A 13,686-nucleotide genomic window follows, 5' to 3' on the forward strand; every position below is an offset into this window, starting at 1 on the left:
TACAAACCACCTTTTCATTCCGGGGTGCTTCCCTACACCCTATCTACCTGCACAGTGACATTGACTCGGGAGGACACAGTGCATGGGAGCTCTGAAATCTGTCCAAGCTGCTCCTCTTGACAATTTGATATCTTGTACATCTACCCGCAGGGTGCAAATGACAAGAATACCATTTATTCAAGGAAACTCAATATGGGAAAAGCACTTCTATGGATCATTGGCTTCTGAAAGGATAAGGTTGGTTGAACCAACAGAGTTCTACTCACTGTTTTTTATGAATTTGTTTTATCCCAGTTTTACATAGGAAACCTTTTTCAGAAAGGGAAGCTTGATCTCTAGTTACACAGTCAGTGTAGTGTAGCAGAGCAGCATGATCAATGAGGATGGACCCAAAGCCAAACCAGCTGGTTATTTAACTGGAACTGAATCAAATGAAGTCTATAGATGTATGTCTAAAGAGGACATTCATTTGCAGGGAACTGCAAAAAATAAGCCATATCCTGCTGGTTGAAAACATGCATGGAAAGGCCTCTGCAACCTGCAGAATATTTTCTTTTCGGTGTTTTGTTTGCAATGAATAAAGTGAGCTAGAAGAAAGAAATGTCAGTCCTCTCTGAGCTAAAACGATGGGTCAGCAGCTTATCAAAACCCATTAGTTCCTCAGTCCAATTACATTTTGAACAAACCCACCCCATTCAATTGTTTCCCAATGAATGCGTATAGCATTTTCTTTCAAGAATAAACAGAACTGGTCACAGCAGACAATTAACTCAATAAAGGAGTGTCAGGAGGAAGCCCCAGTATTGTTTCTGTGCTAATCCAAGTTCTTCAGCAAGCTGTAACAGCACTCATTTCAACAGCAGACAAAGTGCAGACAGATTCTGATCTTAGCAACATTTTCACCACTAGTATGGCCCTGTGAAGCTGTGACAAACATTAACACTGCAAAGCAGAATTTGGTCCTATATGGGTGTATACCCAATAAGAATATGAGTGTAAAACTGCTGCAATTTAAAACAAACCATCCTCACAAAAACATATCTTTCAAAATATCCTCATTTTTGCTCTTTCCTCTGTCCTTAGAGAGAATTACTCTCTAAGTTGCTCTCTAAAATAGTACTGAAACACCTGAAGGACAAAAGTCAGGTTAACTCTGCTTGGCATTTGAAGACCCTACACCAACAGTGGAACAGGAGGCAGCAAGTCTCTGAACAGCAGCAGGCACAGTTAAAGCAGTAATGGTATGCTCTGGAAAGGCAGTTCTCTTTGTGGTTCTAGTATTTCTGAAAATGCTATTCATAGCTCCCTGCAAAAAAAAGAGAGAGATCGATTCCCTGGGCTGCCAGGATTTAAGAGCAAAGAAAAAAAAATAGCAGATGAAAGATCTGGAATGAGGAGAATGACAACTTAGAAAAGGCTGGGACATAGAATTCTTCAGACATGCAGACGTTAATCCACCTTGAGACTATTTACGACATGGTTATCAGAAATATGGGTTTGTCACATAGAAGGCCCCTTTTTTAAGGTTTCACTCTGTGTTCAGTAACAAGCTCTAATTATACTCAACATTTATATAATAACCTCAAATACTCAACATTTCTGCTCAGCAACCAGTTTCTAGTCTCAACCAAGGATTAAGACCATATACCATCAGTCAGAGCATTTGCCTTCAAATTAATTCAAAGGAGGCCTGTAGCCTGTGCAATAAAGTTAAAAAAAAAATAATAAAATTACAAAAAAAAAAGAAAAATCAGACTGCATTATTATAATGGCTCTTTCTTGCCTCAAAAGCTTAAGGCATCCACAAGTGATTGTCTTGATATATAATTCTATTGCCTCCCTAGCTTGTGTGCACTCAGTAAGATTAATTGCATTGCACTTCAACCCAAACAACAGAGACAATCTTGTTAGATCTTCCATGCAATCTTGTTTTATTAATATAGCCAATTATATATAACACAGAGTTGCATTTGAAATGAGTTATCCTGATATTGCCCATGTCTCTGGACAGATACTTTTCCAATTCTTTTTGCATAGCTCTCTCCAATAAAGAGAGGTATTGTGTCAAGAGCAAAAATTATTCAAAGGACTTAAAACTGTTGTGTCTTGGCGATACCAACTGACTTACCTGGCAAAGGACACCCTAAGATTTCTAGCCTCATACAGATGCTACCTTCTTCATACCAGGACCGAGGATTTATGCGGATGTAGCGTGCAACCAGTGGCACAGGCAGCATGTTGAGAACAGGGATCTCCTTCTCACTGTTTCCTTCAAAGATCTGTGTGGGCATCGAACAGATGAAAATTGTAAGATCAGTTCTTCAAAAAAACTTTTGGAACAGTGACAGAATCAGGTAAAGTCACCTGGCTACAGCCCCAGACTGACAGTGCTCCTGAGAGAGGGGCAGAGGAGCAGGAGCCCACGCCCTCCCTCTGTAATGGGCACTATGAGTACATGTTGTGACCCCATGGAACAGTGGTCTGATGCCAACCCGTGTACATATCTCAGCGTCAGGGCAGCATTCATTTCCCTGGTCAGACACATGGAGATTTCCCTTAAAGGATAGCATGATCCTCTCCCTGTATTATATGATGTGCTCTTAAATCAACTTCAGGCTGATGGGACCACTGAGAGATGTTCCTTTTATACTGACTGATGTTGCAAACCAAAACTCCACATGGACAGTCCCCCTCTACCCTATTTGCTTCACCTCATTATATATATACATATATATAATCTGGTTCTTGGTACTCACCACATCTCCAGATTCATTTCTGACAGCAGTCCATGCATGGCTGTCATTGCTCACCAAAACTCTGAAGGAGGTCACCCAGTTACTCCTGGAAAAATAGACAGAAAGGGCTGAAGTTATTTTTCCACAGCTCAAACTGACTGCAGATTTTGTCTCATGTTATAAAGCACGTAAGGTTGCTAGCAATGGAAATCCCACTTGGCACAGCCACATCAACACTTAGACGAAAAAAGCGATGTGAATCTAGACTTAGCAGATGATCAAAAAATCCCAGTGAACAGAAGCAGAGAAAAGCCCAAGCCAATATCCTGGAATCCCAGGATGTGAGGGAACACCACTCTCCTGGAGGGGCCACTTATCCTGAAAGAAAAACATTATATACATTCACTCTGACATTCAGAAGTCTTACCTTTACAGCTACAGAACATCTGTTGTCATCAGAGAGCTAAGGAAAAATAAATAGAACCTCTACAAAGTCTGCACATTTTAAGCAGGAACATTTCCATTCCCTGGTTCAGATTTTCCCTCCCCTTGTAGGCTGGTTCCATTACTTGCTATGAGCATTAGCCCTTCACCTGGCACAGGTCTTGAGAAGTCTATGGCTTGCAAACCACAGCCTGCAATCATTCCTGGTTTTATTAGCAGTAGAGAGGAAGACACACATAATTCTCCCTCTCTATGGCAGAGTGCAACTGATCACAGTACTAGCACACTACTATACACTATATACAGACTTTGATAGGGTGAAATACCCTAGATACCAGTTTCCTAATTTACAGGAAAATCCCCTCTAAAACAACAAAATCTTCACTCATGTTAAGACAGTGCTTTGTTTGCATTCAACCAAATGGGTGAAATAGGTTATTGCTTCCAATATCCTGAGTGGAGTAAAACTGATGAATCTCTTTAGGCATTCCCCATGGTAACATCTGTACAGCTACATAGAAGGTAACGCCCCAAATATCCCATCCTGTTTTCTGGTCTGAAAAAGGTAATGGTAATTTTTTTTATGGTAATTTGCTTTGTGAGCAACCTGCTATAGAGGGAGTTGTCCCTGCCTATAAGCAGGGGGTTGGAACTTAAAGGTCCCTTCTTGACTCAAGCCATTATATGAATCAACCCAGCAAAGACAGAAAGGAAGTATTTCAGAAATGGTTAACACCAAAACTCTGAGAAGAGGAAAAACAACTTTTCCAATTGAAAAAGAAAGTAAATCTGAGAGAAATAATCCCAGGTTTGATGCATGTATTCAATGCACGTAACTGAATGAGGGCCAGTTTTCAGAGTGAGGATAAACCACCAAAAGAGGCAATGTTACAAACCAGAAGACATCATTGCCTCTAAAGCACTCCCCAGCTAGGGCTTATTCACCATATTTTAATTTTCTCACTCCATACACTCAGTAGAAGTTCAGACCTTTCCTGGAGGAGAAAGTATGCTAATCACCTGTACACATAATCCATCCTGAGCGATAACAAGTCAAAAGCTTCTCAGAGGCAGTCTGCCAATTAAAATACAAATGGGACCACATCCAGACTTGTACAGTTGCAGAACAGGAGGATTTCAGAGGACCATGGGAGTACGTAAATCAGCACAAAGTGTTAGGTCATGTGCTGCAGACTGGCTTGCTTGTAAGAAATAAACATCCTCTTCGCATTTGTTGAGGTACAGAATAAACACAGCACAGGTGACCTTTCCGCTTCCACTAGCAATAAATACCAAAGCACATCGATGGGCGTAAGTTCTTCCTCTTTTTTCCCTCTACGTATCATAAGGAAAGAAAAAACAACCCACACCAACAAAGAAACAAAGCCATTAACCAAGCAATAAGCCTCTGCCACAATTGAGGAGGCTGACATAAATTCAGATTCCCCTCCAAAAAGGGCAACTTCTGCCTTAATGTCACACTTGTAGCAGATTGTCTTTAAATTCAGGATACATCTATGGACCCAGATCAGTGTGTTCAGTTCATCCATTTCCACCCAAAAAACCAAGCTGGGGGGAAGCCTCAGCAACTCACCCATGGACAGAGGGGAAACTTGAATTGAAGCAGAGAACTGAGAACAGATTTCCTCCATGAGCAGCAGTGAAGAGGTGCCAGGGCTGCCCAACACCCAACAGGCGTGCACATCAACCTCTGTCTGTCTGGATATGGATTTAGTTTGTGCTGTGTAGACTATTTAGAGCCAAGCTTCTCAATTATGGACAGCTGTGTGAGCAACAGGTGAGTTGTCCCAGCCTCAAAGGATGCTCATCTACACCACCTAATCCCACAGGATTTAAGGCAAACAGGCAAAGACTCAACCCCACAGCCACTGAGATGCTGCAGAGGAGACCAGAAAAGCATTGGTAGAGTTAAAGTGAGCATCACCTACAGCAGACCTGACTCCAAGCTGATGGTGTCATTCATTTGCTGTCAGGGCAATCCAATCTGTCTACACTGCAAAACTCAAAAGTAGAAAATAGAAACTCTCGGCAAACAGATCTGTATCCTTCAACAATACATAAATCAACAAGTCCAAATGCTTGAAATAGAGGAATTTATACAACAAAAAATGCTAGGCAATCATTAACCTCGAATGATGCAACACAATCAGCGTGCTGGCAGTTAATGATTTTCTGATTGAAAAAGCAATCAGTAAACTCATGCAAATAAATAGAAAACCATTAATACAGCCTAATAATATTTCCATGGTTAACATTTTAAAGCACCAACTGCCCAACAGTTTCAAAAGTAATCCAAGTTAAAAAATGCTCTGGCTACCCACAGGTAGCCCAGCAAGTGCTATAAACTAATTAAAATGAACATGATTTAGGAGATGGAGCTTGAACAGCAATCAAGGGTGGGCTTTTTTTCCCCCCCTCCCCTTTTTTTTTTTAATAATTGAAATCTTTGAATATTTCATTTTTAAAATTGCTTCTAGCTGACTTAAATGAATCCACTGCTGTGAGATCTGGCTCTTTGGAGGCCCTGTGAAGAAAAGCTCAGGGCCAGAAATTCTCTTGCTCTGAATGAATTAAACATGGATTTGATTTTATTTTTTTTCCAAACTCCCTGCTCAGTGAGTTTGCAAATGTGTTTCACACCCAGTGGCACCATCTTACAGTGGGTTTTTATAAGATTTTATTCTTTGGCCTTCCTTGAAAATCCATGAAATGGTTGGGTTGGAAGGACCTTAAAGCTCACCCAGCTCCAACCCTTGCCATGGGTTGCCTGGCCCCACCAGCTCGGGCTGCCCAGTGCCCATCCATGGACATGGGAACCTCCATGAATGGGAACCAAAGCATTCTGGGCAGCAGTACCAGTGGAAATACAGCTATAGTTGTTTCCAATCACTACAATGCTTTCATACTTAAACAACACTGGAAGGCTCCAGGCCTCTTGCATGGGGTCAAAGATATCCTTGGCCTCAAAGGTTTTACAGTTTTAACACTCCATTCACAGGCTGCTTCTTGCAAAGGGATCTGCATGTCCTTGAAATTCTTCCTCCACCACACTTTCCCTTTCTTTTATACCTGCTAAATACCATCAGCCCCGATTGTATTTCTTTCAAACCTCTACATTTTACCTTTTCCCTTTCCCTTTTTTTTTTTTTTTTTTAATGGGAGGGGGTGTGCTTGTCACCCCTGTGTGTATTGGCTACGTATTTCAGGAGATAAATCTGAACTGCATAACCACTGCCTCACCACTAATATTTGTCTGTGAACAACAAAATAATGGAAAAGGAAAAACTCTGACAGTAACCAGCAGAGACTGCCACTTGTGTGCACAGCTCTGAGCATACTTACAGCAACACTGAAAGGACTCCTGCCTACTGAGTGTGCACAAAAGATCAGCCAAGCTCTTGCTGTGTCCAGAAGGGATGCTGGCTTGGGAAGGGGAAAAAGAACAGCTGCACAATAGTATTTTGGTAACCCCACACTTAGCCAATCTCATTGCAAAGAGGCATAATTCACATTAAAAGATATACAAATCATTGCTATGGGTAATATATGTGACTAATCTGTTTCCTGTACTTATCTGGTACATCCTTTTCCAAAAACTTCAGCTCATTTGGTTTAAAGCTCCCCATTATAGTCCCCTCCCCCTTCTGAACACCCCCAAGAGCAGAGCAGGCTCTCCCCCCACAAGGCATCTCCACCACACCAGAGTTAGGGAATTAGCCCATGGCAGGGGTTGGAACTAGCTGATCTTTAAGGTCCCTTCCAACCCAAGCCATTCTATGATAACAGATAACTAGTGACACTGAAATCAGATTGTTTCATAACTTGCATGATACATTTGATATGATGTCTGTAGACTGGGAACTCACTCAGTGAGACCTGACTTCAGGGAGGCTGTAACAATCTCTGCAGTCCTGTCACCCAGTCAGGGTCAATATCAGCTCACACTGATTTAATGTGCCTTAACAGTTCATGTCCGTACACAGCAGCTGCCTATTTTATTACAGGATGTGGATAAAACACTGAGACTTTTCCAAATTTGCTGAAGTTTTTATTCAGGGTCTCTTTTCACATCCTCAACATGGGGAATAATGGTATTGCTTTGGATGTCAACACCAAACATGCCTGCTGTTCTCATGAACTGGACTACGTATACAATTAATTCCACTACGTTTCCAAAGCAGCGCTGTATTCGGTTTGTTTTCTCTCTGTATTTTACTCCTTCCTCTCACATACTGTGCAAATTGTTTTCTTGGGTATCTGTAACTACATCTGAAATACCAATGAATAACCACTCTCCGTCCGAAACGCTAACGGTGCAACACTGGGCTATCGCTGATAAATTCCTGATTATTGGAATACCAAAGATGCTGATGAGACTCTCTCATCAAAAAGAAAATCTTGCTATTATTAAGATGTAACAGGTGGCCAAAGTGGGGAGGAAGGAAGAAATTTTACCCTCTTGCAAGCATCAAATTTTACCACCTTGGAATCCTCACTTAAGAACTGTCTCATAGAAACAAGTCTTGGCTCCTGAGGAAATGGAGGTGAACACTGCAGTAACGAGAAAGTGGGGCAACACATTTAGCTCACAAGTCAATAAAAAGCAGCATCCTGCACCACCCAAATCAGCAGCAAATAAACAGCACTGACTTGAGTTTAACCTCAGCTGCATCTCTAGAAAGCACTCAGGTTGCTGCAGACCTCCTGTTCCCTACTAATGGTTTGTAAAGAGTGGATCTGTGCTAGGGATCACAATGTGTTGCATCACACAAAAAAAGCCTGAGAATGGGCTATAAAATACTGCAAATTTATTCCTTTAACAAACTGCAGGTGCTCTGTTTTTAACAAGGACTATCAGACAGAAAATCAATTTTGCTGGATATTTGATATCCCTATGAAGTGAACCACAAGGGTAACAGACAGGTGGGAATAACCCCAGTCTCATAGTAAGGCATACAGACTGACCTCTACCCAAATCAGGCACTGAGAACCTTTATGTCCCCACTTGTTTTCTTAAATTAAAAATGAATGCTTTGCAGAAAAGTAAAGCTTACAATATTTTCATGAGGCTGTGAGCTTATATATATAACAACTATTTTGAATTTTTCCTGCTTAAATTGACTCCAGAATGAGCATTTTGCACAGCTTGTAGCATCCATGCTTTTTACATTGTCACCTTATTTTCCGACAAGTAATATCAGTGCATCATTTAACATGCTTGAAAGATTAACTTAGAAGGATTGTATCATCACAAATATAACTTGCTGAAACATCTCATTCACTTCTCTAAAAAAACCAAAACATCCCCTGCCTCAAAATTGCTGAAGCTTTGTATTAATACACTGAGTCTCTTTAAACATATGGGTTTTTTCTTGACACAAAAGATGGCGTTGAGCTATCAAGATTGTTTGGGTTGTGGGAAACATGTTTCCTATGTTTTCTAGGTTCCTGCCAAACTGCTAAGAGTGATTAATATCTTCTCAGTCAAAAGAGTGCATATTTTAAACTATCACATCATTGCTTTAAATACGACCCAATTCCACAGCGATGCTTCCCGTGTCCCACTCAGCCTTGAAAAGTTGTTTAAAGATATATAATTCATAAAGCTCAAAGACACACTGGCAGAATTAAAGAGAATTACGTGCTATATTACTCCCCCAAATACTCAGCCACAAACCCTCCGGTAGCTCAGCTAGATCAGATCTATTAGCATCCTCAGTCTCTAAGAAGAAGATGTCACGTGCATCTCTGAAAGGTTACATTACCCTCAACTGGTATTGATGATGGTAAGCGGAGTGCTTTGCCATGGATTTGGGTTTCACAGGAGTGCCTGCAGTGCCCAAACTGCAGCACCCACCAAGTGCACATATTTGCTTTGACTGGTAAAGATCCTCCCAATTCAGGTTTCAGACTAGGCCTGTTTCTGAGCAGAAAAGCAGAACAATTTATTTCCAAGTAGCTGTCATGGAATTTGCAGCCACACAGCTCCAGTACAGAATTTGACTTCAAGAAGTGTTTTTCTCTATAAAGGAAATGATTAAACAATTCAAGTATTCATTACTAACAAAGCATGGTTTCTTTCTTTCTCTGGTTAGGTCACGTGTGCTTTCAAGAGTTGTTTCAGCACATTGGCCTCTTCCTCCTTAATGCTCTCACATCTCAAGCTTGGACACAAATGCCCTGGGAAGGCAGACAAGAAAAGGCAACTTTGCAAGTGAAACTGAGAGGGGACAAACTAAGGTGAAGCAGTTCCTGTCAGAGTACGAAGGGTGACAGCCCCCTGCATTTTTGTGCTCTTTGCATCATGTCAGGCATGACCTTTAGGCTCATCTATATCCTATTAAGTCCCTAAAACTGATAAACAAGGCTGAGGTGAAGAGACCATCTCTGCTTGGGTGGCGCATAGATCAGCAAAGCCAGATGACATCTGCCAGAGCTGTTATAAAGGAGAAAAGGGTTGCTTCCTGCACCAATAAGCTAGCTTTGGCTACAGCATCAGAAGTACCTGTGGAATCAAAGGCCAGATTCCCAGTGCAGCCTCACAGTGTGGAACATAGTGATTTCTTGCAGCACTCAGTGCAGTGTCCTTGCCTCCCTTTCCTTTACATGCCCCCATTAAGTCAGCTGCAGTAAGCTAAAGGGACAGGGACAGGTATGAATGTGATCAGGGCAGAAGTTCAGAGCTGACTTTCATTTAAGTAATTTTTTCTGCTATGTTCAAGTTTCTCGTTCAATGTGAAGACAGAAAAATTGCTTTTTTGATCCTTAATCTGTACCACGTAATAGCATTGGTGAACCTAGCACACACATATCCCGGTGTCTTGACTTTCTTATATAATGCTGGGAAAATCTCCAAGGCTTAAATAAAATCCTACCTTGGCTCTCAGGCTTGGCAGGCTTTTGCTTCTAATACAACACAGAGAAGGCTGTTTTCTGGCTCTCCTACCCAAAATAAGCTTATTATCCAATATACGTATGTTTCTATTATCTACGAATGCACTTCTCCTGTCACACCACTTCATAAAGTTGGGAAGATGCCTCAGGTAGCATAACAACATCTTTTTGTACAAACTCTCATTTCAAAAATAGTGCTTTTTTATACTGGCAGCAAAGCATAAGAGGAAGATAATGTGTCTCTCCTTTGTCTCTAGTGCCCGCTGTAATAGAACACTCATCAAAACACCTACCCACAGCAGCACGAGTCCCACCAGCCTGGTGTCTGCTTCTCCTCAATAGGTTTACAAAGGGCAATTCACTGCATGCAACAATCCTGATGCCATCAGGAGTACCAAAGTATCCGCCAGTGCTCCTCAACACCAACCCAAGGCGTGCTTTGCTTCCACTCAGTCTCTACTGTACTCCAGATTCCATTTCTCTTTGTGCAGCTCCTGTCCACCATAGGGTTTCATGGTTTTAATTTCCTCTCGCTTCCTTGACTGCTGGAGGGATGCTCCACTGGCAAGTAGCATCTAACATTGCTCTGGACACATTGTCCTCAAGTGCCATGACACTGGAAACCATAGGATACCCCTGCTGGTCCAAATGAGGGCTGCATATTGAAAATCTTATTTTGGTACCTCGATGAGTACCAAGTTAATTTTAAAATCTAGGGGCCGACACATGTAAAAGATGACCCAAACATCAACTAAAGAGATTTCATCTCTTCTATCTGATGATGGGGGCAGAGGAAATGAGGTGGACTCAAGGGAGGCCACTTCCACAAACTAAGTTAGAAATATGGAATCATTACGGTTGGAAAAACCACTAAGATCATCGAGTCCAACCACAAATTCATGCTACCATGCCTACTATATTAGACACTGACAAGAGAAGACACATTTTCCAGGAGATATCGACCTGCCCCACGAGGCAGAAATGTGCCAATTTCACTGCAAACTGAGCAACAACTTGGGAAGGGTATGGATCAGCTCTCCCAGCATCAGCCCCAATGAAGGCCATCACCATTCTGCCCACCAGCTCTTCATGGGGAAAGACTCAGTTAAGAACAAAACCCCCAAAAAAAAACCCTCTGAAGACCCAGACAGTAAGCACGAGCTACAAGTAGAACATCAAGTCTGGCTGCAAACTCACAATACAGCCAAATTAAAAATAGCAGTGTGACAAGATAAAGCAGCGCAGTGCTGTTGTTGATGAGAATAGCAATGTCAAGAGTATGAATACAGGAAAGAATAAGCCTTTGCTACCGTAATTATCCAACGCAGAACAGCGTGGAATAAATATAGAAGCCTTGTTGCCAAAAAGGCTCCGGCTTCTACTCCATTGTTGAAAGAAATATCAGAAAATAAAGCAGTAAAAGAAAAATTATCCCTTTTCTTAACTATGGTGATGTTTTTCTTGTTTGCTTTTTATTGTGCATCACACAAATTTACTTAATGAGGGATCTGACCAGATCTTATACTGTGCACCTCCTGCACACTTGTTGGAAAAGGCCTCTCCCCATGAGCAAGGTAATTTGTTCACATAATGCAGTGAGACCCAACCAGAAGCTAAGAGAGACTAAGCGAACACTGCACAAAGGTCGAGATGAAGATAAACCTTCACCTCCAGTTCCTGTTCACACCAACTGATTGCTCTGCTCCTGGTATATAATTTACATCTCATTCAAACTGTATCATAGTGATCTCAGCACCCAAACTCAGAAGCAGGCCACAGATGAGTAACTGCACACAAATGCATACAGCTCTTTGCAAAGCAGTTATTTCCCGGTGCAAGATACTCAACCAATAACTCAAGAAATAACCATTTATTCTTTAATACGATAAGCTGATCAAGTTAATACTCGAAAAGAACTAGAAAGCTTAACACAATTAAATTTGGCTAAAAAGTATAAAGGCATATAACCTGTTACCTCCTTTAACAGATGTAAATAACGACTAAACCAGTTTGGAGTTGCCTTTAAAGTTGCATTTTAGGCCACAAACGAACCTTCACCTTTTATTGTTCCTCATTTCAATACTCAACTTCATGCATCATTTCTATTCTTTCTTTTCCTTGGAAAGCAGAAGCACGCTGCAGCATGAATCCTTTGGCTTGAAAGCTGAGAAACTCAAGGAAAAAAAAATCAAGCATGTACTTACGACCAGAGAGAATTTCTTCCTTGTGTGATGACTCCAGTGAATTTTGTTAGCCTTCGAGCATCTACTTCAATCCACTGAAATGGATCATTTCTTCCTGCACACCAAGCACCATCATAAAAATCATTTTCGTTAACACCTGCCTGAAAAGAAAGCAAAACTCTCTTCATAAATCAGAACCAGGAAACCAAAGGTCTTTCTTGGGAAAAAGAAAAGAAAACATGAAGTCATCATTCATTTCATTCTTTCCCTTGGCTCAATTTTAAGCACCCTAAGACTGTCATTCTCCACAATTATATGGAATGGCCAAAATGTTTTCTTGCTCAAAGTGTGTGGGAGAAAGAACTCTGCAATACCCCTTCAAAACCTGAGAGCCATTACTTACAAATATAGCTCAGAGAGCACAAACAAAACTTCAGTCTAGTCCAGTCCACCTGTCTGTGCCTGCGGCCTGACAGAGCCTTCATCAAAAACAAATTATCCACATGGTCTTCAGAGTGATGAAAGTCCTAAAAAGTGATCTCTGCTCCATTTCAATAATGCTCCATGGTGGAGTTAAATCCTCCCCCACCAGGATCAGCAAAAGAGACCTTAAAGCATATGGAAACAGCAATGATGTGTTCCACCAATTCCCATTCCCATCACTAAGTTTTTCAGGCCTTACAGCAAATTAAGTTTAAAGATTCAGGAGTGCCCAGCTCCCTGCTGGACTCCAGCTTGCTTACCAACCTATACTTTGAACTACATCAACAATAAACCCCACAAGCAGTCCTCTCCACATTCTCAAAGGGGAAATAGCCACAAGATATTTTTATTTTGCACAATCTGAGCACGCAAGAAATTGATGTCAAAGAAGCATGTCATGTGAGGTCTTCAGATATTTATCTTGTTACTGAAACTGAGGAAATGTTCTGCACCAAGCTGGCTACTGTCGCAGAAAGCACAGAAGCTTCTCCATATGGTTCTCGGAGGCTACATTTATTTTTGTGTTATATCATCTGTGTTTAATGTGGATTTATCATTGCCATCCATGCAACTCCAAGAAAGGATATTTTTAAATATTTCCCAAATAGAAACGAAGAGTAAGGAAAACTTTGAAAATGTGTATTAGACTCCTTTATGCTCTGATATACAGTTATTCTATATGGTGATTGATATTACAGCCATAGTTGGGTAATGATATCAAACAGTGACAGGTCTGTCTGTCTCCATTTGTACACTCAGTTTCTAGCAAAACTGGTGTTGGATTGGTCTGATACACAGAAAGGAGAAGCAGCTGTCAATCCTATTTCTCCAACCTGAGTCTGATTTCGTCTGAAGAGAGCACTGCAAAGCAGACACAGATTCAATTCCTGAGGCTTCTTATTCTAAATCTAAGATCAGAGAAACTT

At 41.2% G+C, this 13,686-nt stretch overlaps 1 protein-coding gene across 1 annotated transcript in view; it reads right to left on the bottom strand.

Moving 5' to 3' along the window:
- CPXM2 (carboxypeptidase X, M14 family member 2) overlaps positions 1-13,686 on the bottom strand; it is a 61,051-nt gene that overhangs the window by 23,920 nt on the left and 23,445 nt on the right. Inside the window, exons 3-5 of the mRNA XM_015867589.3 lie at positions 12,299-12,438; positions 2,757-2,841; positions 2,129-2,279 (exon numbers count right to left, since the gene is read on the bottom strand). Of these exons, the coding sequence (XP_015723075.2) occupies positions 2,129-2,279; positions 2,757-2,841; positions 12,299-12,438 (376 nt within the window). The remainder of the gene's footprint in view (positions 1-2,128; positions 2,280-2,756; positions 2,842-12,298; positions 12,439-13,686) is intronic.

Source organism: Coturnix japonica, chromosome 8 (genome assembly GCF_054131305.1).
Source record: "Coturnix japonica strain WE chromosome 8, WE-NBRP24, whole genome shotgun sequence".
Lineage (NCBI taxonomy): Eukaryota > Metazoa > Chordata > Aves > Galliformes > Phasianidae > Coturnix > Coturnix japonica.